This window comes from Oryctolagus cuniculus, chromosome 15, assembly GCF_051225735.1.
Source record: "Oryctolagus cuniculus isolate XC-2025 breed Fujian yellow rabbit chromosome 15, ASM5122573v1, whole genome shotgun sequence".
NCBI lineage: Eukaryota > Metazoa > Chordata > Mammalia > Lagomorpha > Leporidae > Oryctolagus > Oryctolagus cuniculus.
This window is the reverse complement of record NC_142881.1, coordinates 31,384,280-31,411,685: the sequence shown is the minus strand read 5'-3', so window position 1 is coordinate 31,411,685 and position 27,406 is coordinate 31,384,280. Positions and strand designations below refer to the sequence as shown.

Below are 27,406 nucleotides of genomic sequence, written 5' to 3'. Positions count from 1 at the left end.
CTCAATGGATTTCCAAGGTGAATCCTGTGCTGCATTTACCCCAACCTGGGGCCCTGAGTGCACGGGGAGCAGACCTGCAGGTGCTGGGCCCGGCCCTGTGCCACAGCCCCGCCAGGGCCTTGCCTGCAGGCCTCAGAGGCTGCCTATACTGAGAGAATATGCCAGCTGCCTGTGGGAGAGCACAGGGCTTTGGGCCCACCTGCCCGAACTGCTGCAGAGGGGTGGGGCTGCAGAGGGCCAGCGGGATTTGGGAATGGCAGTTCTGGCGTCCCAGGTCTCGGTCCCTGCACCGGTCTGGCACTGCCAAACTTTCCTCCTGCTGGAGATGAGGCTAGCGTCCCACACTGGCAGCTTCTTTCTCAGGGCACAAGAAGAATTGGGACTGTCTTTCCAGATAACAATGAAAACTTGTTCTGAGCCTCTGTGATAAGAAAGAAGAAAGAAGATCACTCCTAGAAGCAGCAGGAACAGAAAGCCATCTCCACAAAAGGCACAGCCTTCTCACTGTGCACGGTGGCTCTCTGAAATATGCATTTCTGCAAACCTAGTGTTTGGTTTAAAATAGCGTGGCTCTTCAGGATCAGAGGCTCTTGGCCAGGTCCTGCTTGAGGAAGGGAAAATCAGGAGAGGCTGTGGATGAGCTCTTTGCACTTTTGTCCCTGGTCCCAGACTGGTGGACGACTCCCCTGGTGTGGGTGTGCTGCTGTTTCTCTCTAAAGAGCAATCCCCAGTGGTTCAGTAACGGTCCCCTCATAGCGAGGGATAGAGCTGGGATGGACGCCCCGTGCTAAGATCTCCATGGACAGCAGGGGTAGAGTGAGTTCCTTGGAATCCTTTCACAAGACAGCTGCAAAGCCAGAATTGCAGGACTCCAGAGAGATTTCAGTGATACCCCCTTCCTTTTTTATGAACTAAAAAATAAACAAAACTTCAACCTCTTGGGAGCAGTTTTTAATACGCAGAGAAAGACCAAAGCAGAAGGAGTTACTGTATCTGCAAAGCATGGTGAAGAACCAGCACTTATTTACAGAAAGTGGGCGTGAGTGAAGCACTGGCGGTCCTGGCTGTACCCAATGAGCAGAACCTACCGAGAAGTGACGAGGTGAATCTGTGGCCTGTGTATGCACGGCGGTCGGGGGCAGGCTCTGGGGTGTGGCGTGCTCAGCAAACCCATTCCCCTGGACGACCCTCGGCAAGCTGCTGACCCTGTCCAACCTCATCGGAAAACAGGGGTAGTGTCAGCAACCGCATTCTGGGGGCTCCTCTGTATGTAAAGCAAACGGTCAGGGGCCCTGTGCCTGTGTCACCTCTAGGGGACTGCTATCTGCACAAGTCTTGACAAGTTTGGACAAAGAGCCTTTGACTCCTCTGTCCTTTCCTTGCTCTTCCACACTTCGGCCTATCTGTCCCGTCTTTCCTCTCCCTCCTCCTGGGGTGGCCTGGCTGGAAGGGCTCAGGGTCCCTCCCACTCCCCAGCCACTTCCGTGCTGGGTACAGCACTGACCATGTGACTCCTTGCCCACTGTCATGCATCTCCTGGGGGTTGCTCCTCCTGGGCCTAACAGTAAGCACACCAAGAGCCATGTCACCGTCTTCCGTACACAAATGGCATCCTTCTGCCAACTTCTGTTTTCCAAGCTGAGAATCCCCTGCTTCCCCTCTTGTCTCGTCTCCTGCCTGTCTCTCACTTGCAGACCTGGCCCCAGTCCTGAACCCCACGGGCATTTGAGGCAGGCTCCTTGGCCTCTGCTCTCAGCAACCCTGTCCCCATCCCACATTTTATTCTTTCCCAGTCACAGAAACTGTATCACACTCTTAATTGTTAAATTAAGAGACAGTGTCAAATATTCCCTCCTTTTTTGTTTAAAGAAGCATTATCTGCAGCATTTATCCTGAGAAAGAAAATCACACCCGCAGAAAATGAAGTGATTTTGGTTGCAGTCTGCTTGCAAAGAACCGAGGAGCCCTGGGACCCCCTGAAGATCCTCTTCATGAACTGTGCGTCTCTTCACGTCCCATCTTCCCAGCTCGGAAGCCTCCCGCCTCCCACTCCAGTCTAGCCTCAGCCTCCAGATCCTGTGTTCTTCCCTCAAATGGCTGAGAGCTCTGACTGTGCCCGGGTAAGCTGGTTTGGGATGGGGTGGACCTGGCCATCTGTCTGGTAGGTGCCTCTGAGAGGTGCACGGCTGTGTGGGGAGGGGGAGCATGGTTAGACTCAGCTGTGTTCTACAGTGATGACTTCTGAATAACACCTTCTGCTTTTAGAAGACGGTTTTGTTCAACCAAACAATTAAGGGCTTGCCTTACCAAGCCCTCAGTAATCCCTCCTTGTGGGAGCAGGTCTAATTTGCTTTAAGTTGAGGGGTGTGTGCATGTGTGTGTGTGTGTGTGTGTGCATGTATTTGATGTTCCAGTGCACTTTCTCTTTGTACTAAAACTCTCTCCTCCATAGCAACATGAAGGATGATGATTGCTTTTTGTGGAGCCGAATACATTGCTCTATACTCAACAAATATTGTTACCCGACTCCCATTCCAAGCCTGGGGAGATCTGGAGTCGCAGAGGAATAGAACCTTCTGACAAAGGCTGCAGTCTGAGTGTAATTCTCCTTGCGAAGCACTCATTTCCCAGAGGAATAGCCAGTGATGGATGCCACTGTCAGAAACCCAGATGCACACTCCCATACATCAGCCAGGAAAATCCGCCAGCAGCTCGCCCAGCAGGCCAGAGCTGACTCGCCCACTTGCCCCCCCAGTGGGAAGAGAGGTATCAGGAAACCCAGGGCAGCAGCAGGAAACAGACACAGGGGAAGGAGTTAGATGGGGTTGGTTCTTGTGGGTCCCCGGTTCCTGTTGGGGGCTGAGGGTGTGGAACCGTACTGCTGTGTGAGCAGGGCCGGGGGAGCCTTGGGAAATGTGTGGCCTGGGAGTGTGCTGGCAGCTTCTGTTCCCGGTGCTAGTAAGTGGACATGTACAGCTCTACCCATGAACTTTACTCCTTATATAGGGATGATGGCTCCGTCTTCCTCGTGGACGGCTGTGATCTATCTACGCTAAGCTCATGCTATGACATGGAGTCCCTTTGGAGAGCAGGTCTGTGTGACTGCAGCAGGAGGGGTGGTGCAGTGGTCGTGGAGAGGTCTGAAGAGTCAGGATACTATGGGGTGGAAGGGTGGAAGCCGTCCGGCAGGCCCACGGGTAGCTTGTGAGTGTCGGGTACTTTATCGGTAGCGGCAGGCCAAAGCATTGACGTTCTTAACCACATAAAAGCCCATGGTGACTGGAGGGATGACCAATGTCCGGCCGGCCCGCAGGGGGCGGGGCTTCAATTCTGGGAGTGTCCCGTCGTCCACCATGACTAAGGGCTGGCCATTCAGCTGCACTGACCTACAGGGAGGAAAAACAGTATGGGACTCATTAGCGTATCATAGAGGAGCCAGCACTTCAAAGCCTGGGTAGTCCCAGGTTTCAGGCCAGCCCTGGCTGACACCTGCTGACCAGGTGTTTAATCATTCACTAAACATCCCAGCAACCCCCTGCGGTGAATAACTACGGTTAACCCCATTTCATCTGGGGTCGCTAAGTGACTTCACCAAGGTCACTCAGCTTGTAGGTCCGGGAGCCAGGGTTTGAATCCACATAGTCTGGCTTCAGAGATGTCGTTTAGACTGGTGAAAAGTCTCAGTGATACAGAAGTCGAAAATGTTTCACGCCTTAAAATATCATAGTAGCAGCTCAATTTGGCTTTTTGACCCGAAGACTTGTTACCTGTGGAATGATGCACGGGCTTCACACAATTTCAGAAATCTATTTGTTTCTTTCATTAATTGATTTAATGCACTGGAGAACTGCATGATGTCACTTTCTAGGGTTATTCTGAAGAGGGACAGATAATTATCTATCAATTCTATTTCCCTAGTCTGAGTTTCCCTATTTAACAGATGTTTCCATTTTAGTAACACAACAAAGTAGGTGGCGAAGTCGGTATTTGTGACCTCGCTTGCTTTTATCTTTGAGTGTAGCCAGCCATTTTCACCCTGAGAAGGGGACCACATGAGAAACAGCCCACTTTAGGGGATGGAGGGAGATGCCACCCCCATGGCCTGTGATATGGAATCCAGGCAACTTCCCAGCTGTTTCTGACAGCCATGTACCCAGATGGAAGCTCAGCTGTATGGGTCAGTAGAAGCGGCTAGAACCCGGCCACCAGCTGGAAGTAAGGTGGTGAGTCAGCCCCAGAGAATCAGCATCGCGGAGTGATGAGTGTTTCTGGGCCTTGCCCAACCTTCCGTGTGATAACATTGCAGTGATGTCATGCAAGCCGTAAAGGGGATAAAATGTGATAAGCTGGTAGGTCTTTGTTTTGTGTTACTTCTGTGCTATAAATGATGGGCAGCTTTAGAGAGAGATAATCAGACCCATGCCCAACAGAGCAGACAATTCCCAGAGATAAGAGGGCTGCAAATTGCCCCCGCCGGAGAGCTGAGCACAGGAGAGCTCCAGACTGGCCTCACATGGATACGTTTAGGCTGGGTCCAGATCTGACGGACAGGCCGGAGGGCCCCCCCGCCCCTGCTACCCGTTAGAATGGGTGAGGAATGAGCGAGCCACAGGGGCACTCCTGGGTAGGAGGCAGGTCTGCCTCTGGAAGCTGGGGTGGAGGAGCTGAAGGTCTGTTTTGATCTCATCAGATATGCAAGCAGCTTTGGCTTCCGAGCACAAGGCGTGACCCTTGCGGAGAAGCCGGCCTGCTCACTGCAGTGGGAGGAGAGTGAAGAGGAAGATGCACCTGCCCAGGAGGCCCAGGTGTCTTCGCTGTGCATTTTCACTCTTTTGTTTCAGGTGCTGCGAGTAGTCTACAAGCAGACGGGAGTGCAGTGAGATGCAGTTCCACAGTTCTGATGAACCTCTCCAAAGCGCTTACATTTATGTAATTGTTCTGCCAGAAAACCTTCAGTGTGCCTCCCCTGTATGAGGGTACTTCAGAAAGTTTGGGAAAAGTCGCATTAAAAGATAATCTTGGGGGGCTGGTGCAGTGGCGCACTAGGTTAATCCTCCGCCTGTGGTGCTGGCATCCCATATTGCACCAGTTCTAGTCCTGGCTGCTCCTCTTCCAATCCAGCTCTCTGCTATGGCCTGGGAAAGCAGTGGAAGATGGCCCAACTCTGTGGGCCCCTGTACCCACGTGGGAGACCGGGAGGAGGCTTCTGGCTCCTGGCTTTGGATCAGCACAGCGCTGGCTGTTGCAGCCATTTGGGGAGTGAACCAATGGATGGAAGATCTTTCTCTCTGTCTCTCCCTCTCACTGTCTCTAACTCTACCTCTCAAGTGAATAAATAAAATATTTTTTAAAAAAGATAATCTTGGTAAAAACATTTGAAATTGTGCATAATTATCTCACTATATGCACTTTTTGAACTGTTTGAAGATTCCACCTATGCATGGATTTCAATCTTTTTTTTGGACTCAAAATAATTCTGTCCCGGTTGCCCCTCTTCCAGTCCAGCTCTCTGCTGTGGCCCGGGAGTGCAGTAGAGGATGGCCCAAGTGCTTGGGCCCTGCACCCCATGGGAGGCCAGGAGAAGCACCTGGCTTTTTATGGCTCCCTTCTGAAAATCTCTTCCCTTGGCTCCCATGTTTGATTCTCTGATTCCCTCTCTCCCCCACCCCTCCCTCTCCCTCTCTCCCTCCCTCTCCGTCTCTCCCTCATTCTCCCTCTCTCTCCCTCTCATTTCCTCTTTCGTTTCCGGATATTGCTTCCTTTTGAGGGGGCTGCTCCACTCTCTGCCTCTCAGCTGTTGGGGCCCTTGGGTACTGTCACCCACAGCCATGACTTGGATCCCACCCACACGCTGATGTTTCCCAAACCCGTATCTGTAGCCTAGATTCTTCCTCCAAACTTAGGTATCTCCACTCTGTTGGCCAAAGTTACCATGCCCAAATTCAACATCTCAAATCCTGTCCTATCTCTGTCTTCAAAAATAACTTCTGTGACAGAGCCACCATGCATCCAGTCACCCAAGCCAGAGAGCTGGAGGTCTTCTGAGGCTTCTCCAACCGACAAGATCGAGGGCTACCAAGTACAATCAATTCTGCCTCCTAGTAGTTCTCAGATCTGTTCCACTTTCTTGCCTCACTGCTCTCATTTTAGTCCAGAATTAGAATACCTGACTCCAAATTTGTCTGTGCCACATCTGCTGTCAGAGTGGCCTGTCCTGTCACTGCACTGCTTCAGACGCTAACCTCGTCCCTTCCCCTTGAACACGGACTATTAACCTAAACACCGGCTACCTCCCCAGTCTCAGCTCCCTTTACTCTCATGCTCACCATGGGTCACAGCCCTCTGGGAGTGGCCGTGGGGTCCGTTAGCAATTACTGTGTGACGATTTCGTCAATCTTTTTCAAGAAAGATATTTAAAATAATATTATACTGTGGGAAGACCATGCCACTCATTGACATTGAAAAGGAAGAGGCCAGGCACTCCTGCTCCAATACGACCACATTAAGTGACCTGCAGTTTGCTTCCGGGTCACTGTGTGAGGTGTTCCCTCCGCCTGGAGTACAGCCTTGTCCTCTTTTGGACAAGACTGCAGCAGGACCGTGTAGGGCCTGCCCAGGAGTTGTCTCCCCGGGACAGTCTTCTCTGCCCTGGGCTGAGTTATGAGCCCCACCTCCGAGCTCTCAACCCTTGCCTGCCTGCTCTATCCCTCACTGGGCTGTGAATCCTCAATGTCTAAAGGGACTCGGTATTTCCTGAGAAAGTGACTAGACTTTTGAAGTTCTTCTGTTATTCCTGGTCTTCCGGGGTTGGATTTCTCCAGGTCTAAAGAGGCTCCCCAGAGGTGCGCTGAGTGTCTTTACAGCTTTCATTTACTATCAATTACTCTCGCTCTCAGTGGGGAGGAGAGATTAGATCTGCATTATCACCATTCACACAGTCACTCACTAGATAACTTATCCCAACCTGACACAAGGCCATCCATCACTGCTGGGTTTTCCATCCTTAATAAAGATCTCTAGGACCTGCACTTAGCTAGGTCAACACGAACGAATTTCGTAGGGTTTGTGTGAGACCCTGAGTCCACATACATCCTTATCTACAAAGACCTCTCACTTTAAAGATGAATGATACACGTTATCATCCCCACTCTATTATTCCTGCTTATGTTTCCCTTTCTGTACTTATCTCATTGCCTAGCGGAGTCACCTCACGCTGAATCTCACAGCACCTTTCATTTACGTACATGGAACAGTTGGTAAATCGGCAAACACAATACATGAATGATGAAAATGACTGATGCTGGGACACTATTTGTGCAAAGGGCACTGTGCTCTGATTTCCTCTGTTTCATTTGGTACTCAAACCCGCGGAGGCGGCCGTTAGCACCCCTCGATTACAGCTGAGTGAGTCCGAGTGCACGGCCAGTGGTAGAGGGGAGATGTGCACTGAAGCTTGAACTGCAGTCGTATGTGAGCTCCCTTGTCACGTGTGATTGTGACAGAGCCCCGTGAGATCCACAGGGCAGTACTATTATTGTTGTAACTTTACTGTTGTGATGAGGTCAGAGGTCAAGTGGCTTGGGCAAGGTCACACAGCTAATAAGTGGCTAAGTGAGGTCTCAGATTCTGGCCTCCTGACCATCCCTTTCTTCTATTTCCTGGTGTTTCTCCAATTCCAGGTGGCACTCACTAGGGTCATATTTCTTTCTTTGGAAACCTTTCTTATCATATTTTCGTCATATTCTGGGACTTCCTTACTGGCCCACGATTTCTCAAAGCAAGTGCTAAATGATCTGGCCCAGGCTGAACTATTTCTCTTGCCTGAACTGCTGAGGGCATTAAAATTATCCAAATATTAGGACAACTGCATTTTATCACCATTTGTTTTTACAAAGTCTGAGTTACTTTCCAATTCCTACACTTGCTTTCTTAATCTTTCATGTTATTTGAAATGGGATTCAATGTGTCACTGTGGAGTCAAGTCCTCTGCTCCCCTGGTCTCTGTGGGAGCCCCTTAGCCTGGTCACCCTCCCTGCCCCCACCACCTGTCTGCAATCTCTGGTGTTCACAACTGGTGGTTTCTGATAGCCATGGGTATTTAAGCATGGGTTCAACTGTTCTGAGGTCTCAGGGAAGCAAGTCTAGTGAGCATGTCCTTTCCCCATCGTGGAGATAATGTGTTAGACTCTAGTCCGGCCAGCGGGTACTTCCATGGGGAAGTGTGTGTGTGTATCAGCAGCAGACTTGTTGATGTCTGGTTCAGGCTGGCATGATCTCAGTTGCTGAGTGGGAGGTGAAGGGATTCCAAGAAAAGTAGTTCCACTGCAGCCACGTTGAGAAAGTTATTTGCCTCTCTGAGCCTAGGCGTCTCCATCTGGATGATGAGCGCTGATTGACCAGATGGACCTCGAGAGCCCTCTGGCTTGACAGTTCTTCAGGCACATGACCCATGCCTGACATTAGCCAAGCTAATGCCAAATTCGGAGTGCTCCCTCCTGAACAGAGATCTGGCCATGCCATCGGCCTGTTTAAGTGTTCAGCAGCTTCCCGCTCATCTTAGGACATTGTCCAGTCCCTGTCAGTGGGCCATTTTGCCCCTTTATCTAGCTTAGCCCCCTAGAAGCTCATCCTAACTCCTGCCCACTCCAGCTCCCCACCACCGTCTCCTTTCACCGCGCATTGCATTTTGTTAGTCGTCGTCTTTCTAATCTCAGTGCTCCCTTGGTGCTGTTCCGCAGTCCGGAGCGTCTCCGTATTCTGCCTTCCTCTTCCAGCTTCCTTCTCCTGGCTGTTTGCTTCTCTCTCAGGTGGGGCTCCGTGCAACTTCCAGGTGCACCACGTGCCCGTACTGCTTGGGCCTCAGCACCTGGCACATGTATGTGACGGCCAGCGTCTTGTCCGTCTCAGCAGGAGACAGGAAGCCCGGCTGAGCCCGTCATCGCTCTCCTGCCCACACACTCGCACAGGGTGAGTCAGTAAATCACATGCCAGATATAAATATGTAAGTACTAGAACTACACGGAAGAAAAAGCCCCTGGAAGGTCAGAAACTTGTTTCAGCTTAGGCTTAGGGCATTCAGTGCGCAGGTGTGCTCTCAGTTTCTGAACTGTTGTATGAAAGGGAGGGAAAGAAGGGAAGAGATGAGTGAGAACTCGAATGTGTGCGCTCCGGGTCTGTATCAGCAGACACACACGGCTGGTTCCCAGTCTCGGTCCAGGGCCCTCTCCTGTGCGCCACTAGAGGTCACTCTTGTCCTACACAACAGTGCCGGCCGAGCCAGCCTTCGCAGTGGCTCCCAGGAAGCCGGAACGCGGGGGCCTGTCCCCACAGCCGGCTCTCCAGTCCGGGGAAGGCCGCGAGATGTGGCCTCTCGGAGGAACAAATCACAGAATCAATCAAATCCCAACCCAAACTTCCTTGCGGTCCTCTTGGCAGGGGGCCCACCAAATGTGGAATGTAGCCTGATATTAAGAAAACGTGCGAAGCCGGCTTGCAATTCCTGCCGGGGTGCCGGCTTCCCGGCCAGTGTGCAGAGAGGGGGGGTGGCTGCAGGTGTGCGGTTGGCGCCGGGCTCTCGCGGGTCCCAGGTCCCGGTGCTGCGCCGGCCCTGCGCTCCCCGTCGCCCGCACCTGTTTGTGCTTTGGTGCTCCCCACGGCCCCTCGCTGAGTCGGGAAGCTGGTATGTGCAGCCCCTGCCCTCTCCAGGTCACAGGCGGGTTAGAGCGCGGAGGGGCCTGGCCGGGCTTCGGGAGAGAGGGGCTCTGCTCCCTTCTCTTGCTCTGAGACAGCCTGTGTGTGCCTGTGGGGCCGCTTAGAGAGGACGTGTGCCTGAGTCGGCTCTGAGTGTGGCCACCACGCTGAGCCCCCCGCCCGGCAGGGCTACCTCGTCCCACCTACCCCGCTGAAGTCAGAGCCCTAGGACACTGGAACACTCCCTGGGGGGCTCCCACACCTCAAGGTCAAGGGGAGTTTTACTTCAAGTGTGCCCTGCAGAGTTTCTCCTGTGCTTTTTCCATCAATCCCGTGGACTCTCTGGCTGTTTTGGTAGTTTGGGGAGAGTGAACCAGGGGATGGATGATTCATATTCAATCCCTCTCTGTTTCTCCCATCCTCTTTTTCTGTCACTCTGCCTTTCAAGTAAATGAATGAATGGATCTTAGAAGAAAAACAAAAGCCTGTTCTCCCCCCCCCCCCCCCCCGGCCCTGGCAGACGTGGTCCCGGACGGCTCAGATGGGACAGGGGCAGAATCTGCACCTGCCTCTGCGCAGCCTTCCCTGCCTGCCCGCTCACTTAGGCAGGAGTCCTGTGCTGAGTCACTGTGCCGCTAGACTGCTTAGTTTTCACGTTTTAATTTTCAGTAGCACACGGCTCCGTGTCTCCTTGCCTGTGACATGTCACTTCACACTGGTGGAGTTCCACTCGGTCTCTCTCGTTCTGACGTGGCTGGCTGCACACTGCAGTCTCTTCCTCTGCTTAGTTAAAGCACAGGAGACTGTAAGAGACGAAGTGGGGGGGGGGCTCCCTGTTCCCCTCGCTCTTCCAGGAGCCCACACCCCATCTGAGGAAGCTCCTGGTCTCTGAGCCATCTGGAGCCTGATAAGATCACTACTCTTCACCCTACCCTCAGAAGGGCAACCTGAAACAATGACCAGTTTTGATCTAGCTTCCGTTCACTGACTACAGAAAACACCAGTACTTCTTTCCACACACAGCTGGGCAGCAGGGCCAGGCAGGAGCGGGGTGGTGTGCGCAGGCGAGTTGTTTGGGATTAGGTTTTCCTGTGTGTAGTCAAGTCTGGGGTCATGCTTTGATGTGTGTTCTATCCAAGCCAGAATGGGATTCTACCATGTGCTTCTAAAGGCTTAAACCCACTTAGCACACTTGGCAGGCACGATGAGATCCTAGCTAAGGAACCTGGATTTATACTGGTATTGTTAACTTCCAACAGAGGAGGGAATCGTTTGGGGCAACTTGGGAAGAAAATTTGATTCTTCAATCATCTCAAAGCTCCATGCCATGGGCATATCAAACTCAAACCACAGGGCAAATAGCATCAGCTATAAAAACCATGGGATACAATAGGCACCAGCTATAAAACCATGGAGACTTTCTTATGTGGCTACGCTGCCTTCCCATCCCCCACCTAGAATTGATGCCAAGGTCACTGGCATTCACAAGTGGTGTTTAAGGAGCATTACTCATAATCCACTGTTCTGTGCGTTGTGGAAATTTAATTATAACAGACTTGATATTTGCCCTCGAAGGCAGAAACATGGAAACATGCAAATATGTGGCCATACACACCATAATAAACATATTACGCAAACAGCGGAGATAGAAGAAAAAGAACATTCAGTTTGCATTTCAGGGTCTTTGGCAGTCTGGCCCTAATATGTCTTTGTGGCCTTTCCCCTCACCCTTCAAAGCATCCTATATCCCAATCACGTGAGATGATCCCCCCCCCCCCCGCCCCGCCATGAGCCTTGAACTTTTGTCCTTCCAAACCTTCAGTAAACCCATCCTGGAACTGCCTTCCCTGTAGCACTTCCCAGAATATGGCTCATCTGAGAACTTCACAGATTCCCAGGTCGGAACTGGTCTCTTCCTTCCATGTGCTCCCAGTTTCTGGATCTACTCTCATGTGATCTGTTTTGTTGAGATGTAATAGATCCTTAAAGCAGAAGCACCAGGTTCCCCAAGCCTTACTTGTGCGAGGCTGGAAGAAGTGAGCATTGGGGTTCAGAAACCGTCTCTTTACAGACAGTTCACACTACGTGAAGAGTCAGCAGAGGGCAGGGCGTGTGTGCACAGAGGCACGCCCCCAGACAGCTTTTTCCTACGTAGAAGTATGAGATAGAGGTCCATAGCCATACCCCAGGCTCTATGGACAGCTATTCAAATATGTGAAATCAAGGAGATATGTATTCCAGTTTTGCTGGCCTTTTTTCCTGTGACATCAGGTGTGCTGGGGGAACCCTCAGAAGTTCCTTGGGGCTTACTTACATTTGTCCATCACCAAGCCATAGCCTCTGGAAGGCGCAGAGAAAGCCGATGATAAAGGCCATTTCCCAGTCCACCAGGACTGCCCATGTTTCCTGCTTCCCTGGCCCCCCCCCCCCCCCATTTAGAACCAACTGTTCAGATACCCGAAAGTGCTCATCTCCTATGTTTTATCTGGGACAGACTGGGAATCCCTGCCTGCAACAAGGGTCCCCATTTGAGTGGGGGTGGGGAGGGGAGAACCCAGCCCTGATGGACAGCTATGCAGAGGCTTTCCAGCTGCTGGGAACGAGCTGCAAGAAAACATATTCCTGACTTGAGGACGGACGAGAAACTCTTGGAAAGTAACAGTGAAAACCCTGGATTCCTAAACATCTTGGTTTAAGATGTCAAGTCACCAGAAAATATAAAAGCATTTTATAATCCTCTAATCTACAGAGTGATCTGCACATTACTAATCAGGGATTTACAACAAAACAAACAATAGAAACCTTGGGGGAGCCAGTACTCTTCCACTCAGTCTCAGAGAACTCCCAGGGGCTCATGGCAGGTTCGCACCTTTGGCAAAATGGCTTGGTGCCCGAATGAAGAATATAATCTGGGAGAAATCAAAGAAATCAAAATGCAAATCAGCTAGGATCTTGTTCCAGCAGTTTATGGAAGGACAGTGGTTCTCAACCTTGGCCGCATATTTGGATCATCTGGGGAGCTTTAAGAAACACTGGGGCCTGGGCCCCAGCCCAGAGATTTTGGTTTAATTGGTCTTTGGGGCAGGTTGGGCACTGGAATTTTTAGAGCTCCCCAGGTGACTCAAAGTCGAGCCAAGGCTGAACACGGCGGGTAGAAGAGGCAGGAATATATTTGCAGCGGGGCATGGAAGGAAACTAAGCAACTTTCTCACCACTACATTTTGAATCTATTTTGAATAAAAAGTTTTTTTTTTTTAAACTCTTTTGGAGTGCATGCCAGAAGGCCACGTTTTTTAACCTAAAACAAATATGGGAACTTTTCAAAGGCAAGTTTTGCTGTTGTATAGACTGCAGTGGGCCTTTCTGCCATCGGGACAGAGCTGCGTCAGCTCCTGCTTGCTCTCGGCCTGCACAGCGGGGAGATGAGTGCTGGGGAGGCACGGTGCAGCACTCTGCCGGGTGAATTAAGGACTAAGCCAGGTGAAACCTTAGCACTGATTAGGAACCCTGTGTTTCCTTAACACTGAATAAATACACATTCCTTGGAAGACAAGTCCTAGAAAGTTCTTTAGATTTCTCTCAAGTCCTGGATTGTGCCATAGTGAGCTCCCAACGGACAAAGAGTGGTTCAAGCTCTCTTTAGGCAGAGCAAGTAGGGATGAAGACTAGATCACTCAGTATCCCATGTTTTTCAGAAACGTGTATAATTATTTACTTTGACCCCACAGGCATTGGATATAGCTCCTGTTTCTGTGCCACAAGTACTCCCAAGGGTTAAAAGGATTTAAATAGCTCTAAGTTACGTGAGTAAGTCTGCACTAACTGAAATGAAGGACATTCTCTTCTCTTTCCTTTTTTGATAGACTTCTTGAGAACTCTGAGGTATAAGCATTTTTATATGCATATATTTGCCTGCATCTATTTATATTTGTGCTGCTTACAGTGTCTATTTCAGCCTCTCTGAACAGGAATAGTAACCTGAATGTCAGTGCTCGGGATAGCTACCACTTGCCTGTTCACGAGCAGCCTGCTTCTAGATCTCCCAGTCCCAGGCACCTTCCTTGCCTCTGGGTGCTCCCAGCCTCTGTGCTGTCCTTCCTCCTGAGGGGCTCAAAATGGCCTGGGACCAGGGCTGCAACTAACGGGGTTGCACCTGTACCAGCAGAGACTCTTCCTCCCGGTGAAAGAGCTCTCCATTCTCAGTCTCGCTTTTTTTTTTTTTTTTTTTTTCAAAAAAGGATCCTCTTTTTTCCTGATTTGTAAAACCGGTACCTGAAGCTCTGCATGGGCTAGCAGCTTTCCTCACTCCTATCAACCTGAACAGGACAACAGCTGAAGCTCTTTTCTAAACAGATTAGAGAAATTAACATAAAAATGAAACAATAAATAAACCAGAAGAAAGTAAAGGTGCATATTTATCTGACTTCAGGAATATAAATACACACACATAAGTCGAATGGAAGAAACCATAAGGCAAAAGACATATTTAACTATATAGAAAGGGAACACTTTTGTTTGTCAAGGTAAGAACCTGAAAGTTAAATTATTGAAAAATAGCAAATAAAATACTGGATAAAATATTTCAGTAAGTATGACTGATAGCAAAGGGAGAAACTGTCTTATTAGATCAAATTTAATAAAACAGATTAACATCCCAATAGAAAAATAAGCAAAGAACATATAAGACATGAAAAATCTTCTTATACCACTAAACTCAAAGAATATAAATTAAATAAGAATACCATTTCCATTATGAATTTGGCAAGAATGGGAAAATGTTACATACTGTGTTGGTGAGGTGAGTTATAATAAGAAGTTCACATGTCCTACTCCTTCTTCAAGTAAGCTTGACTAAGGTAGGGAAATTTGAAAGTTAATCCTTTGATATAAGGTCCTATAACTTGATAGATTCCAAGATGAACAATCTGGAAACCAGCCTGTTCAAGGAATGGCTGAAGGAGCTGAGAGTGTTTAACTTGGAGGCTGGAACTTTAAGGAGAGTTCTACTGAAAAACTGTTATAAAGATCTACGCTGCCTAATTTTCCAAAACAAGGGTAGAAATGTCAAGAGCATGCCCTTTGTCTTCAGAAGGTTTACAGAAAATGCATATTATGAAAAAACCATGCATGTATTTCAAATATTTTTTGGCACCAAAATAAACTTTGAGATCCATTTTTCCATGAACTTTTTAAAAAATGATTTATTTTATAAATGAATTTGCAAAGCAGAGTGACAGAGAGAGAGAGGGAGAGACAGAGAGATTTTCCATTTGCTGGTTTACTCCTCAAATGGCTACCAAATTTAGGAGCCTGGAACTCCATCTAGGAACTCCATTAGGGACTCCCATATGGGTGGCAGGGCCCTAAGTACTTGGCCATCTTCAGCTGCCTTCCCAGATACATTAGCAGGGAGCAGAGCCAGAAGTGGAGCAGCCGGGACTTGAACCGGCGCTCTGATATGGGATGCTGGCAGCCGTGGCTTACCCCGCTGTGCCACAGCACAGAGCTGTCTACTCCTAAAGTGGGCTAACTTGTGAGACAGACCAATCCATTAAACAGATGCTGAACTCTGTCTTTCAAGGACAACACAGGGGAAATCTTTGATGCACAGACATCCTTCTAAGTTTTTCCTCTATAAAGTCATCTTTTAATAACTACAGAATGTTCAGAGTGGTTCCTTTTAAAAAAGAAACTAATTTAAACAATCCCAGATAAGTGAAAGTAATGGAAACCTGCAGGCATACATCTGGCTGATCAGAGCTCAGAAAATCCAGGTACCCACTAACATTGGCAGAAGTTAAACACTGGAATGTCTTGAGTCTTGTGAGATATGTGGACTAATGGCCCCTGGTCTCAGAAAACAGGTCTTCAGGCTTTGTTTTTGAGTGTGTGAGAAGTCTTAGTATAAAATTCTTGGAGTTAGGGTTTTTCCCGAAGATCCTTTTACCAGGTCTATCTGCGGCCAAAATCTAAATGTAGTGCTTCCAGTTATCATTAGTGAGGGATTGTGGTGGGTCAGGTGGTGGCCAATTCTGTGCTCAGGACTTTTCACATTAGCCGCACTCTGCATCCAGAGATGAGGTATCATAATATAGTCTGTTCCAACAAGGACATGAAGATATTTTTAAAGTCTTAGCACCTGGGAGTTACTGGAGTATTTTCAGAACCACTCTGTTTGGTTAACATCAAATGACACCTCCCTAAAGGCTTGCAGTGAGATGCCAGTGTTTTTCTTTGATATTGGATTTAATGAGGGTAAAATCAAAGCAAAAGTTATATACCAGAGAGATGGAAAAAATGAGCAGTGGTTTGTGGAAAAAGGAAAAAAAAAAGATGTTTATTTCTTCACAGAATAGGCAATACGGTTCTTGATTCATAGGAGCCTTGAGATCTTTTTCAGTTACAATCATGGCAGCTAAAGGAGAAACTCATGAAAATATGAAATTTAAACATTAATGTGGAACCCATTAACTCCAAAGCAGAAATGCTTTGCACCTCTATTACGGCATAGCCCACAGGCTGCTTCCTGCTAGTTGTTTGTAATAACAGAGATGCGCTCTTTGAGGGTGGGGACCCAGAATTCTCTCCCTCCAGCCTTACTCATAAATATCCCACATTAAATAGCTCTTGAAGGCCAGGTGACAATGTGGTCTAGTGTTAGGAAGATCAAGGGACATTTGGATTGGAGGCATTCACACTGAACTTGACATTCCCACATCTCCCCTAATTTGTCTACTTGCAATTCCTGAGTACTCAGTTATGGCATCACACTTCTTTAAGAATTTTAGCCAGGTTAATTACCACTGCAAGTTAGGTTCCTGAAGAGGAACAAGTCACTTCCAGTACAGAGTAGGATCTCATTAAAAATTGATAAATGGAAGATATTTCTTTTCCCTTTTCCTTGGGAAGCCACCTTGGTGAGCATCTTTGCCTCAGAAGTATCTCTCTGAGGGCGGATTCCACTGGGCATTAGGGAGCTCAGAGTACCTGTGAGTATTGGGTCAGAGTATAATATATTGAAGTTGATTCTCATATCTCTCAGATCAAACTAATTTAATCATCTCTTTGTCTCAGAACATAGAAGAAAACAGAGGGAATCCCCCAATTTATTTGCTTTTCCTAGAACTCTATGGCTGGGAGACAGTTTTAAATAGCTAAGAGAATAACTTTTAAGGAATTCCTGAAATTAGGACTTATGAAGAAAAGTTAAAGATCTGGGATGAATTAGCCCAAAGGCGAGAGCTGCTGGGTAACCTAATACTCTTCAAATCGATTCAGTCTATCAAGAGCCTGAGGTGAAATGAATCCAGACAATACAGAGACAGAGTTCAGTTATCCATCCTGTATGCTTATCCTGTGAATTCTAATTTTCTGTGACTGGGCCGCTGGAGTAGCACACTGTTGAAGAGAGTGCACTGGATTAGAGGTCAGGGTAGCAGGATGGCAGGTGCTTTCTGGCCTCATCACTCACTAGTATTGTGACCCTTGAATAGGTCACTTAATGCTCAAAGCCTCAGTTTCTTCAACTTTAAAATGGGAGAGGGGCAAGAGTCTTTCTATATGCATCATGGTGCCATTCAGAAGGTTAAATGAGATAATGACTATTAAAACTTTCGATTACCTCTAAAGTCACAGCCTCAGGTATGGTGGGCCCTAGTGTTCTTATAAAATCAATTGTTAAGACAGATTGAAATTGTGGCCACTCTCTTCCCAGAGGTCTTTAAACATTGGGCATTCTCTGATCCACGTGGCTTAGCCAAGACTGTCTGAGGGCAGAATAAACTAGATCACCTTAAAATGTCATTCCACCCCAGTATTCTTAGCATCTGCCAGTTCCCTGAGGCTGATGTCCCTGAGTAGAACAGCTGAGCTGTTTCATTTTTTCTAACCTTTGGATTATTTGCCTTCCACATGGGAGATCTGTGCAAAACCCCTGGAATCTGACCTATGACCTGTTCTTAGTCTGAGCTTTCCCGGGAAAAATCCTTTTACTTTTGCTTTGCTTAGTTTAGCTTCATGTTGCTTCTTTGTTGAAAGACATTGGACAGAAGTACGTCTCAGGTAGAAAGGATTCTCTAGAGGATAACGTGTATTCGTGTGTGATGACAGGAGGCAATGGGCAGATTCCCTCTTTGGTGGTGGTAGGGCTTCCCCAACTGTGTTCTCTGACTTCCCCAGAATGGGAACTATTCTCCCAGGTGTGAATGGGGCCCTTTTCCCAAAGGGCAAGACAGGAGGAAACACAACAAGGGAGGGCCGCAGAGCTGGAGATCTGCTGGGAAAAACCAGCCACATAGTTTGCGCATTCCCTCCCTCAGTACAGGCAGCGTCTCTGCGTGGCTTTCTGATAGCTTTGAGAAACTACTTCGCTGGTGACCAGGGAGACCACTGCTTCCCAAGATGGGGTGGGAGTGGAGAAAGGCGAAGACACTGCAGTCCTCCAACTCATGGGAGCGGTAATCTTACCCCGGCTCCCACTGAGTCAGGACCCGAGAACACCCGTGAGAAAAGTCCGCGCTGTCCTCGGTCAGCCGAGCGGAGCTGGTGCAAGGTGAGCTCGCTTAGAGGTGAAATCTCTTACATCGTACTCCTTGGCTTTCTGTCGTTCTGTCATTCTGGGCCAGATCTGTTGACCTTCACTTGGCAAGCCTGTGACTATCTGAAGAAAGTTCTTACACCTTACGTCACTTTTCTTCTCTGAACTGAACGCCATTTCCTTCAGCCATTCCTCGAAGACTATGTATTCAGGCAGAATCCCCTTCCCTTGCAGTTTTCCAAAACTTCTATCCTATGGGGCAGAGAGAGCACTCCCCTTTTGTCTGGTTCTCAGCATGAGAGCGATCTCTTACCTAAGGAGTTGAGACCTGAGTGGGCTTCTCATCGGCTCACTCACTGAGAAGGGTGACAGGGACCTTCTCTGTGAACCTGAACGCCTAAACCGGGCCTCACTAGTGGCATCAAGTGTGCTTCCCGTGTGACAGCTGGCATCCCTTAGCTCCCAGTTAACCCTTTTAGAGATTTCAAATCTTCCCAGCCCTGAGGGCAATTCTAAGAGAATGGAAATTATCCCACGCCCTCAACTTCAAGTTTTCTGGCATTTCCCTTTTTCTGAACCCCAGACCTTAGTGGCCAACTGGTGGCTTTGGTGGGGCACTGATTTACTCTATACCCTCATTCTAGTTCCTCTAGACAGGAGCACTTAAACAATCTTCTACTCCCAGAACTTTATATTCTCTTCTGAGCAAACATGGCTTCAGGCTATAGCAAGGAATTAGCGCAGAACACAGAGCCTGGCCCCAGAGGCTTATAAAAGAGAGAAAGAGAGACCAAAGGCTGAAATCACTTCCTATATTTCCTTTCATCCTTCTTAGCACAGCCTGCTTCCCTGAAACCAAAGCCTTCCTGTGAGCCCCTCATCCCAGAGCCACTGAGGGCTTTCTCGCCAGCAGTTAGGGCGCAGAGTGCTGGATACCGGACTGTGTGCGGGACAGGGCGCAGAGTGCTGGATACCGGACTGTGTGCGGGACAGGGCGCAGAGTGCTGGATACCGGACTGTGTGCGGGACTGTCCCTGCCTGGTGGCTTACAGGCTGAGAGGTCGAGGCAGAGGCGCAAAGTCCCCCGAGTCCAGCACAGAATAGGTGTGAAATGAGCATAATTTACAGGAGAGGAACACATTCTGAAAAGTGAGTGAAGGGCCCAACGTTTCACACAGTGTTACAGGGAGCATCAAGGGCTGGACCCCAGTCTCTCTGACGTCTGATCTACAACTCTCTGATACAACGTATGTGAAATCTATGTGTGTAAACGTGTTTATATTTCTAGATGTATGTGTGTACACGGGAAGTGGAATTCACCTATGGAGACGGCTTTATTTCACCTATATCCCCTAACTTGAGTCTCGCAAGAATCACGTTTGACTGCTAGGAAACAGGTTTCATCATGCAGATAAATGGGAGCACCGGGATTCAGATTCGGGTCTTCTAACTCGAGCTCCACTGTTCTTCCAGTTACATGACATTACTCACTGATCTCAGTAGTTGTTACCAAACCCCTCTTTAGGATCCCTGTGGAATGAATTTCTCTTTGTCCTTGTCCCTCTAATGTACTATTAACAATGGAACACAACTCCCCATCAATATGCTGACAAGGTGATGATAGCGAAATTTGAACAACAAGCACATTGCTAGCCAGTGAGACTCAGTCACTTTAGTCACCACGAGGACGGGTACAGGCGGGACAGGGGCCAAGGAGCAGTCAGGCTCACACAGTAAGGAAATTATGTTGAAGGCAGGGACACAGGGACGGGGCAGACAGATGGCGTGGTGGCCTGTGTCCTTGGCTGGTGCAGAAACAAGCTCATGAGAAGATGCCACCCTATGCCTCCCACCTCCTCCTGCTTGTTTATGTGATTCTTAGCAAACCCTTTAACATAATCTTAACAAATGGCTTAACATATGATCTCAAAAATCTGGGAAGACGTCTTTGTAAAAGAATATTCTTAGGGAAAGTGACCGTTTCCCTGCACTTCCCCCACAGGCTAGAGTTCTGTGTTGAGAGAAAGGCAGGCAATGGATATTTATTATTTACTATGTGTCAGGAACTTTACGTACAGTACCTCATTCACTCTGTTCCACAGGAGAAGTTTTATAGCTGAGGAAACAGGCTCACAGCGATTACGGAACCTGCCTAGTACACAGCAGGGATGGAGGCATTGGCCTCGTCCATGAAAGCATTTGGCACGTCCTTCAACACAGGGCCCATGGTCTTCCCGACACCAGGCAGGTTCAGCTCCTAAGCTCTTCAGTCCAGAGGACTTAACCTACCACAGTTACTGCCAGGAATCAGCCGCTCTGCCAAATGGCTATTGCTTGGCAGCAGGAGACTTAAACACACTTGTGGTCCCCATATACTCAGATCCTGGACGAGAATTTTAGAGCTGGAGGGACCTCATCAAGTAAACAGCAACCCTTGAATTCTGCAGATGAGGAAACTGAGGCCAAGGGCTTAGGGTTAGGGGATTTCCTGGTTCATGTGGTTGATTATTTAGTGGTAAAGCTGGGACTAGAATTAGGTACCTTTCTTAGGATGAAGGCCATGAATCTAACACACCAGCAATGAACTACTAGGAAGTAGAGAGACAGGAATTGAAAAACCCAAGAGAGTCCTAGTGATAGGCAGGACTAGGAAGAAAGAAATGTAGAAGCAATGTACCTGTAGCCAGAAGAAAAAAAAGCCATATGTGAACCAAGGCTGAAAACAGATCGAGGGTGGGCTAAAGAGATTCAATAAGTGACTTCCCAAATTGTATTTTGTTCCATTGCACATGCAGTTGGAAGCCAAATGCAAACCACCAAGGTTGCAATGAATCAGTGAACAATTATAGCACAAATATTTGTGGGCAGCTGTGGGAGTGCAAGCCACCTGCTCCAAGTTTACAGCTTTGTTAAACTTGGTAAACATCAAAAATGGAACGGGAACGCCCCCGTCTGTACAGCATCCCATACCCTTCCTGAGCGGCCTTGCTTGGGTAGCTGGGGTGGACTTGCCCTTGACCAGGTCCTCCTCAATATGGCCTCGAGGTGCTTTCTGTTGGCAGAGATAAGTGCTGCGGATAGTCTGTTGCAGCGTCTAGGGAGGTGGAGAGTGTCACAGGGAGGACCATATATTTAGAGAGTTTGAAGGGGTCTTACAGACCACAGATGTCATCTCTCTCATACTGCTCAGATGAAGAAATTCAGATGTAGTGATGTCCCCAAAGTCATAAAATTATGGACAGAACTGATTCTTGATCTTGAACTTTTGACTTTTTGTCCAGTGTTCCTTCCTCTATGCCCCAGGAAGATTGCAATGACACAAATGGAGTTGTACCATTATAGAACTGGAAGGGACATGGTTTTCAACTCCCAGGATTCTTGGTTGCCACATGACCAGGGGGTGCTTTTGGCATTTAGTGGGCAGGTGCCACAGACACTGAGCACCTCACAATGTGATAATTCTGCATCATGAATTCTCTCTCTCAAATACCAAAAATACTCTTTTCAGAAATATTTTTGTCCACCATTTGACTTAACAGTTGCAGAAGATTCTAAACCTAGGGACGGGGAGGAATCTGATTAGGGTCCTGAAGGGAGGAGTCAGCAGTTCCCCAACTCCAGGCTGCTCTTTGTCCTACCCTCCTCCCACTGAGCCCCAGGGAATCAGTAGCAACCTTGCATGACGCCTTCAGAAAAGGGGTGACTGTCTCCTCCCACCATGCTCCGGCTACACTGGCTCCTTGGTTGTTTCTAGGTCAGCACTTACTTGGACTTCAGGCCCTCTTGCCCATAGGGCTGCAGCAAATACTGGTGGACAAGCTTGTCCCTGAGAGTCCCAGCCAGTTTGATTTTCTTTCTTGATCGATGCAGGTTGATGATAAAAAGTGTAATGGACCCACGAACATAGTTGTGGCTGAGATCCAGAGGGAGGAAGGGAAAAGATGGAAACAAAGTGGTCAGTTAGATGCTCCTGAATAATTTATAGGCTGCACAAAATAGGACCACCCCAGAAAAGGGCATTTACTTTATGGGCCTTGGCCACCATAGCCCTTCACAAACAGGAAGGCCTGTTATTGTGGTTTCCTGCAAAGAAGAGAACTGCTTCCCACCATACCCCTTTTGCTTTTGTTTAAACTATTGCAAAGGTTTTAGAATTTCTGAATATGGAAGTAAAACATGCTGATTACAAAAAAATGAAAAAAATAGAGATATACAGTGGAGAAAGAAAATTTCCCACAATTCAGTAACTTGAGATATGTCAATGTGTTGGTACACATCCTTCCAGTATTTTTCAGTTATTAATTTGACAAATATTTATCAAGTGCTTTGACATGAAACTCAATATTCAGAAAATTGGGATCACACTACTCACACAGCTTTTTTTGTGTGTTAATGAACATCTTAAACATGTTCCTATGTTATTATATAATTCTACCTATAGAAGAATACTAAACTTTTTAATCAGAGAAATGCAACATAATTTATTTAATCATCTACTTTTGCAGAATTATGTTGTTTTGAATTTTTACCATCAAAAATTATGTGACACTCTTTGTAAAGTGAAGCATGAAGCCTCTGACTATAATGTAAGTTAAAAATGTTATCTCAAAAATTAAAATTATGTCATGAAGGGCTTCATCGTACATAAATTTTTGTACTTCATAAGCATTTCTGATGGCTAAAGTCTTAGAAATTGAAGTCACTAAGTCCAGAGGAATTACATTGTGGCATTCCTCAACAAATTTTCCAGTTCATTCCCAGTTGTGCCCTTCCCGTGGGGAGATTTTATGCCCCTGCTCTGTGAAACCCTAGGCCTCGTGCGATCAGATGGTTTGCTTCATCTCATGAAATGTGGGTGCACATGCTCAAAGCTCTGGGAAGAAGCTTTAAGAGACAGACCACGTTTTGCCATGTCTCTTTTCCCTCTGACAGATCGAGCGTTCTGGAAGAGGCTGCTCGGGTGACTTGAGCGCTGCCAGGAAGATGATGTGGGGCAGAGCTGCAGCTGTGCTGGGATGGACACGTAGTGCGAGTGAGAAATAAACTTTCTTATTGGAAACCATGGCGATCTGGGGTCCTGTGAGTACCACGGCACAGCTTTACGTAGCCTGACAAATACACACATTTTAGAATACTGATATTCTTTACAAAGCTTGTACCAATTTTCTCCCATCATCTCTATATCCATTTACTCATACTTTTAAGAATAATGGGCATTAACATTGAACAATACTTTGACAACCTGAGAGTTGAAAGGAGATTTCAGTGTCATATTAACTGGTAATTTTTTCAACTCATACCGAGGTACAGCATTTTTTTTTTTCATTTGCCCACCTGCCATTTTATTCCTTCTTTTGTAAACTGTTCATATCCTTTGCCTATTCTCTAATGATTTGTAAAAACTATTTATCAAAGATAGCATCCTTTGTCTACATATGTGTTGTCCAGTTTACCATAATTTTCTTCGACTGTCTCAGTCTGTTCATATTGCATTCTTATGTATAAAAGTTAAAAACTTTTATGTGGTCAAATGTACTTATCTTTCTGACTTCTGATTTTGCCGTTTTATCTACCCCAAGATGATAAAACTATTCACTGTCTTGGAATCCTTTAGCACGAGATGCTCAGAAGCCTGGGAGAACTATATGGCTCCATGCAAGAGCCTTTCACCCATGTATCAACAAAACTCTAACGATTTCCTTCACTCTGAAGGAAAAAGACCTTGTTCCTAAGGGGTCCCTTAGGGCCCCATCTGGATGGGTTAATGAGAGGAAACAGAAAAAATGACTGCCCTGCATTCAAAGGAAGAGTTCAGAAAAACTCATAAGTCAACTTTGCCCAGAGGAAAACATCATTCCTTGTAGAATTTCCCCTTTCCATCTCAGGGTCACTCATCTCTGTTTCTAAAGGTGCTAATTAAGAGTCAAGTGGCCAAGGGCAGGTCAGTATGATAACTTGGGATATTTAAAAGAAGTATAGTTCCCAGAGCTCCTCTCTGGAGATTTTGATTCATTTCATTTAGGATTGGGGCCTGAGAATCTGTATTTTAAAAATGTTTCTGAGATATCTGGCAGATGAGTTGAGTTTGGCTACTACTTGCTTAGGACCATCCGTTAGGGCTGTAAGAAGAAATCCCAGTATATCCTGCTGGCTGTGCATAGGATGATTTTTCATGCACCAGTAGGAGGACATATTGTTGTATTCAAGGTTTTTAGATGCCAGCATTTGTTTTGGTAAATTATTAAATGAATCTCCTATCTAATTTCTCCTCCTTTGATTCCTTTAAATCCACTGTAGTGTGTGAATTAGCTTTGTAGGCAAAAGAGTTAGGTCAGAAGATAATGTCAATTGATTTGAGCAAACTTGTATCACCAGAGCTCTGAAGAGAGATGTTGACAGCCTGTGTCAGTGTTGACCATCATTAAAAGAATAACAACTAGATTCCTTTGGTGGGTTCTCAGATTAGCTTAGCAAATGTGAAAACTTGAAGTCATTCTGGGCTTCAGAGTGTGAGTGAAATAAATGTGGGTGGGCACCAATTTTTTCAGACTCTGGTAAACCCTTTTGCTAGCTACTATCAAACAGTACTCTCCAAGGTCAGCGGCAGAGGAGGGTGAGAGCCATGTGCTTGCCTTTATGAGTTTTTCTTCTGCAGGGCTGGGGAAGAATGAGTCCTCAGAGACTGCAGAGGAGAAGGGTGGGATGTGGGGAAGTGGTGGGTGGAGGGAAGACCTGAGATCACAGCACCACTGCAGGGAAGCTGTCTTTCCAGGCAGCTTGGCAATGGTCTGTTATCCATTTATCTGGTTCTCCTTGGGAAGATAAACCAGCGAGGCCCAGATACCAACATGCAGAGGCTCTCATAGAACTCATGGAGTCTCCCCAGGGAGGAACTGGCATTGAAGAGTGCTTCAGCCATCTCTCTCCCTGCTTGGCCGAGGGGCAAGGACGTTAAGTGGAGGCTTTTTGATGTGTAGACACATTCATGGCTGAAAAGTCATATTGCTGAAGCATCTATATTGCTGGATCACAGAAAAATAATCCTGGAGGAGTATCTGTTCCTCAAGAAAACTGCATCTGAAATCCTGGCCTGCAGGCAACTTTTGACCTCTGATGTTGTCAAATTCAGGTAGATTTTGGTTCCTGTAGTGAATTCCCCTTTCTGGAGAGAAGCTATCTGGGTAGAACATCTGTCTCGCTGCATGTCTCACGCATGGTGAGACTTTTTCAACAGCAAGGACTCCAGGTGTCTGGAGTTCATCTTTTCTGGCTGTTCTGTTCCTGCTTGACATCTTTCCTGTGTTGCCATAGGAGGAGGAGGAAGTGAGTCAGGGAAGGAAGGCTGGAACTGGACTATGCCGAATGTGAGGGTGGGGGACGTCATATGGGAAGGTGCATCTTGGTTTCCAGATAGAAAACAGTCATGTTCTAGAAATGTCTCCAGTCAAGCTGGAAGGCTGGGGAAAGGAAGGGGAGACAACGCTTTGCAGACCATAGTCCTTCCCAGCTAAAGTCAATGTGCTTAAAAATTGGGTTGGTCCGTTGTCTCCAAATCTAATTCAAAAGTTTTAGGTTTGGTAAAAGTCAGACCATGTTTTGCCAAACATTTTTTCCCCTTAATTTCAAAGCCCCTGTGTATTTTAAGGGAAATTTAATCCACATGTTTCTGATTCATTTACACTTAACTCATCAAAATATTGTTTTGTAAGAGCCATTTGATGTCCAAGAAGCCTCAGGAACCTTTTTTATGAGTCTTTAAAAAAACTTCTTCTGAAAAACAGGAAGTCATGTTTTGCCAATAATAAATGAACTTGAACCCCAAAAGACTCAATTTTGCTTTAACATCCACCAGGTTCCAATTGGTTCCGAACTTGGCTAAGGACCTTGGCTCCACCCTCGAAACATACATTGTCTCAACAAAATGGCTTATAAAAATAAGGTTTCCCAGTCAAAATTTGATTGCTCTGTACATGAAGGCCTAGAGTGAGAACTTCTGTTAACTCCAGAACAGGAAGCTGAGAAGCACCTGCTGGTGTTGGTGTGAGTTTCTAACTTTTTCTCTTAAATCAATGACAAGAGACAACAGAGACAATGCTCTAGTATGTCAGGAATGACTGGCAATGCAAAAGGCTATCATAAGAGGCAGTGGGGTATCCAACTGGAAGTTGCCTGACTGCTTGAGTGATATAAGAGGGAGTGCTGTGTTAAGTTGAACACTAGGCCAAATTATCTCTATGGGTTCCTTTCAAATGTGAAATTCTTGCCATCACTAATGCTGTTATTTGCACAAGCAATTATTTCCACAGAGTCTTTGGAATTCAGTAAGATAATATAACTGCAAATATATGACAAGGTGCTTGTCACAGAGCGAGGATTCAATGCACTCTGGAGTGCAGGAGTTGTTTTAACGGACACTTTCTTTGGGTGGTTCTGTTAGTAATTTTCTACTTTTTCACTCAATCCCTGTTTTGACCCAAGACACATATTTTCAGAGTCCTGGTCAAGACTGATTAATGTAAAGCCAGCGTGCTGTGACTCTGGCCGCACTGCCACAAGTAACATAATCAATCAGCGCTGATTCACTGTGATGGCTGCGGCAGATGTGAGGGCACACGCAGGGCATGCGGCTTCCCAGAGCGGAGAGGAGACACTTCTCCTAGCCTCGGCACTGCTCTCTGAACACACGACACCCGCTGGCATGAGGGACACCTCAACCTCGGCTGGCTCAGTGTATCCATTGTACGCTCGCTGTAGGTATTTAATAGGAAGAAAAAGATCTTCACCCCAGTTATTATCATTTGGGTGATGTGTGGGATTAATTATGATCATCATTTTTTTCCTTTTAATGGACAGAGGGAGAAGTCGTACTGATGGAGTTAGCGGTAGAAGTAGAGGGCTGGTGATGTAGAGTCCTGAATCTAGATGATTTGGTAACTTGTTTGGGGTCTCATGCTAGTGAGTGGTAGAACTCCTAGTCACTCCACACACCGCATTCTGGATGCTGTGCTGATAAGAGGAACAGAGCTATAATTAAATCAACAGTAACACCTTGGAGCCTGTTTCTGCATTTACTTATTCCGTCATCCATGCATTTATCATTTACTGAGAACTGCATGCTAGTCATTGTACTGGACATCAAAATTAATGAGACATTGGCCCTGAGTTCAAGGGATACTCAGA

The 27,406-nt window shown here is 47.1% G+C and overlaps 1 protein-coding gene across 9 annotated transcripts in view; it reads right to left on the bottom strand.

Moving 5' to 3' along the window:
- Window positions 1-936: 936 nt before the first annotated feature.
- The window catches only part of HPSE2 (heparanase 2 (inactive)), a 716,512-nt gene continuing 690,042 nt past the window's right edge, over window positions 937-27,406 (bottom strand). For all 9 annotated transcript variants that reach the window (XM_002718623.6, XM_089314560.1, XM_089314564.1 and 6 more), the window contains 2 exons: window positions 21,993-22,139; window positions 937-3,386 (listed from right to left, as the gene is read on the bottom strand). In XM_002718623.6, the coding sequence (XP_002718669.1) occupies window positions 3,221-3,386; window positions 21,993-22,139 (313 nt within the window). In that variant the 3' untranslated portion in view covers window positions 937-3,220. The remainder of the gene's footprint in view (window positions 3,387-21,992; window positions 22,140-27,406) is intronic.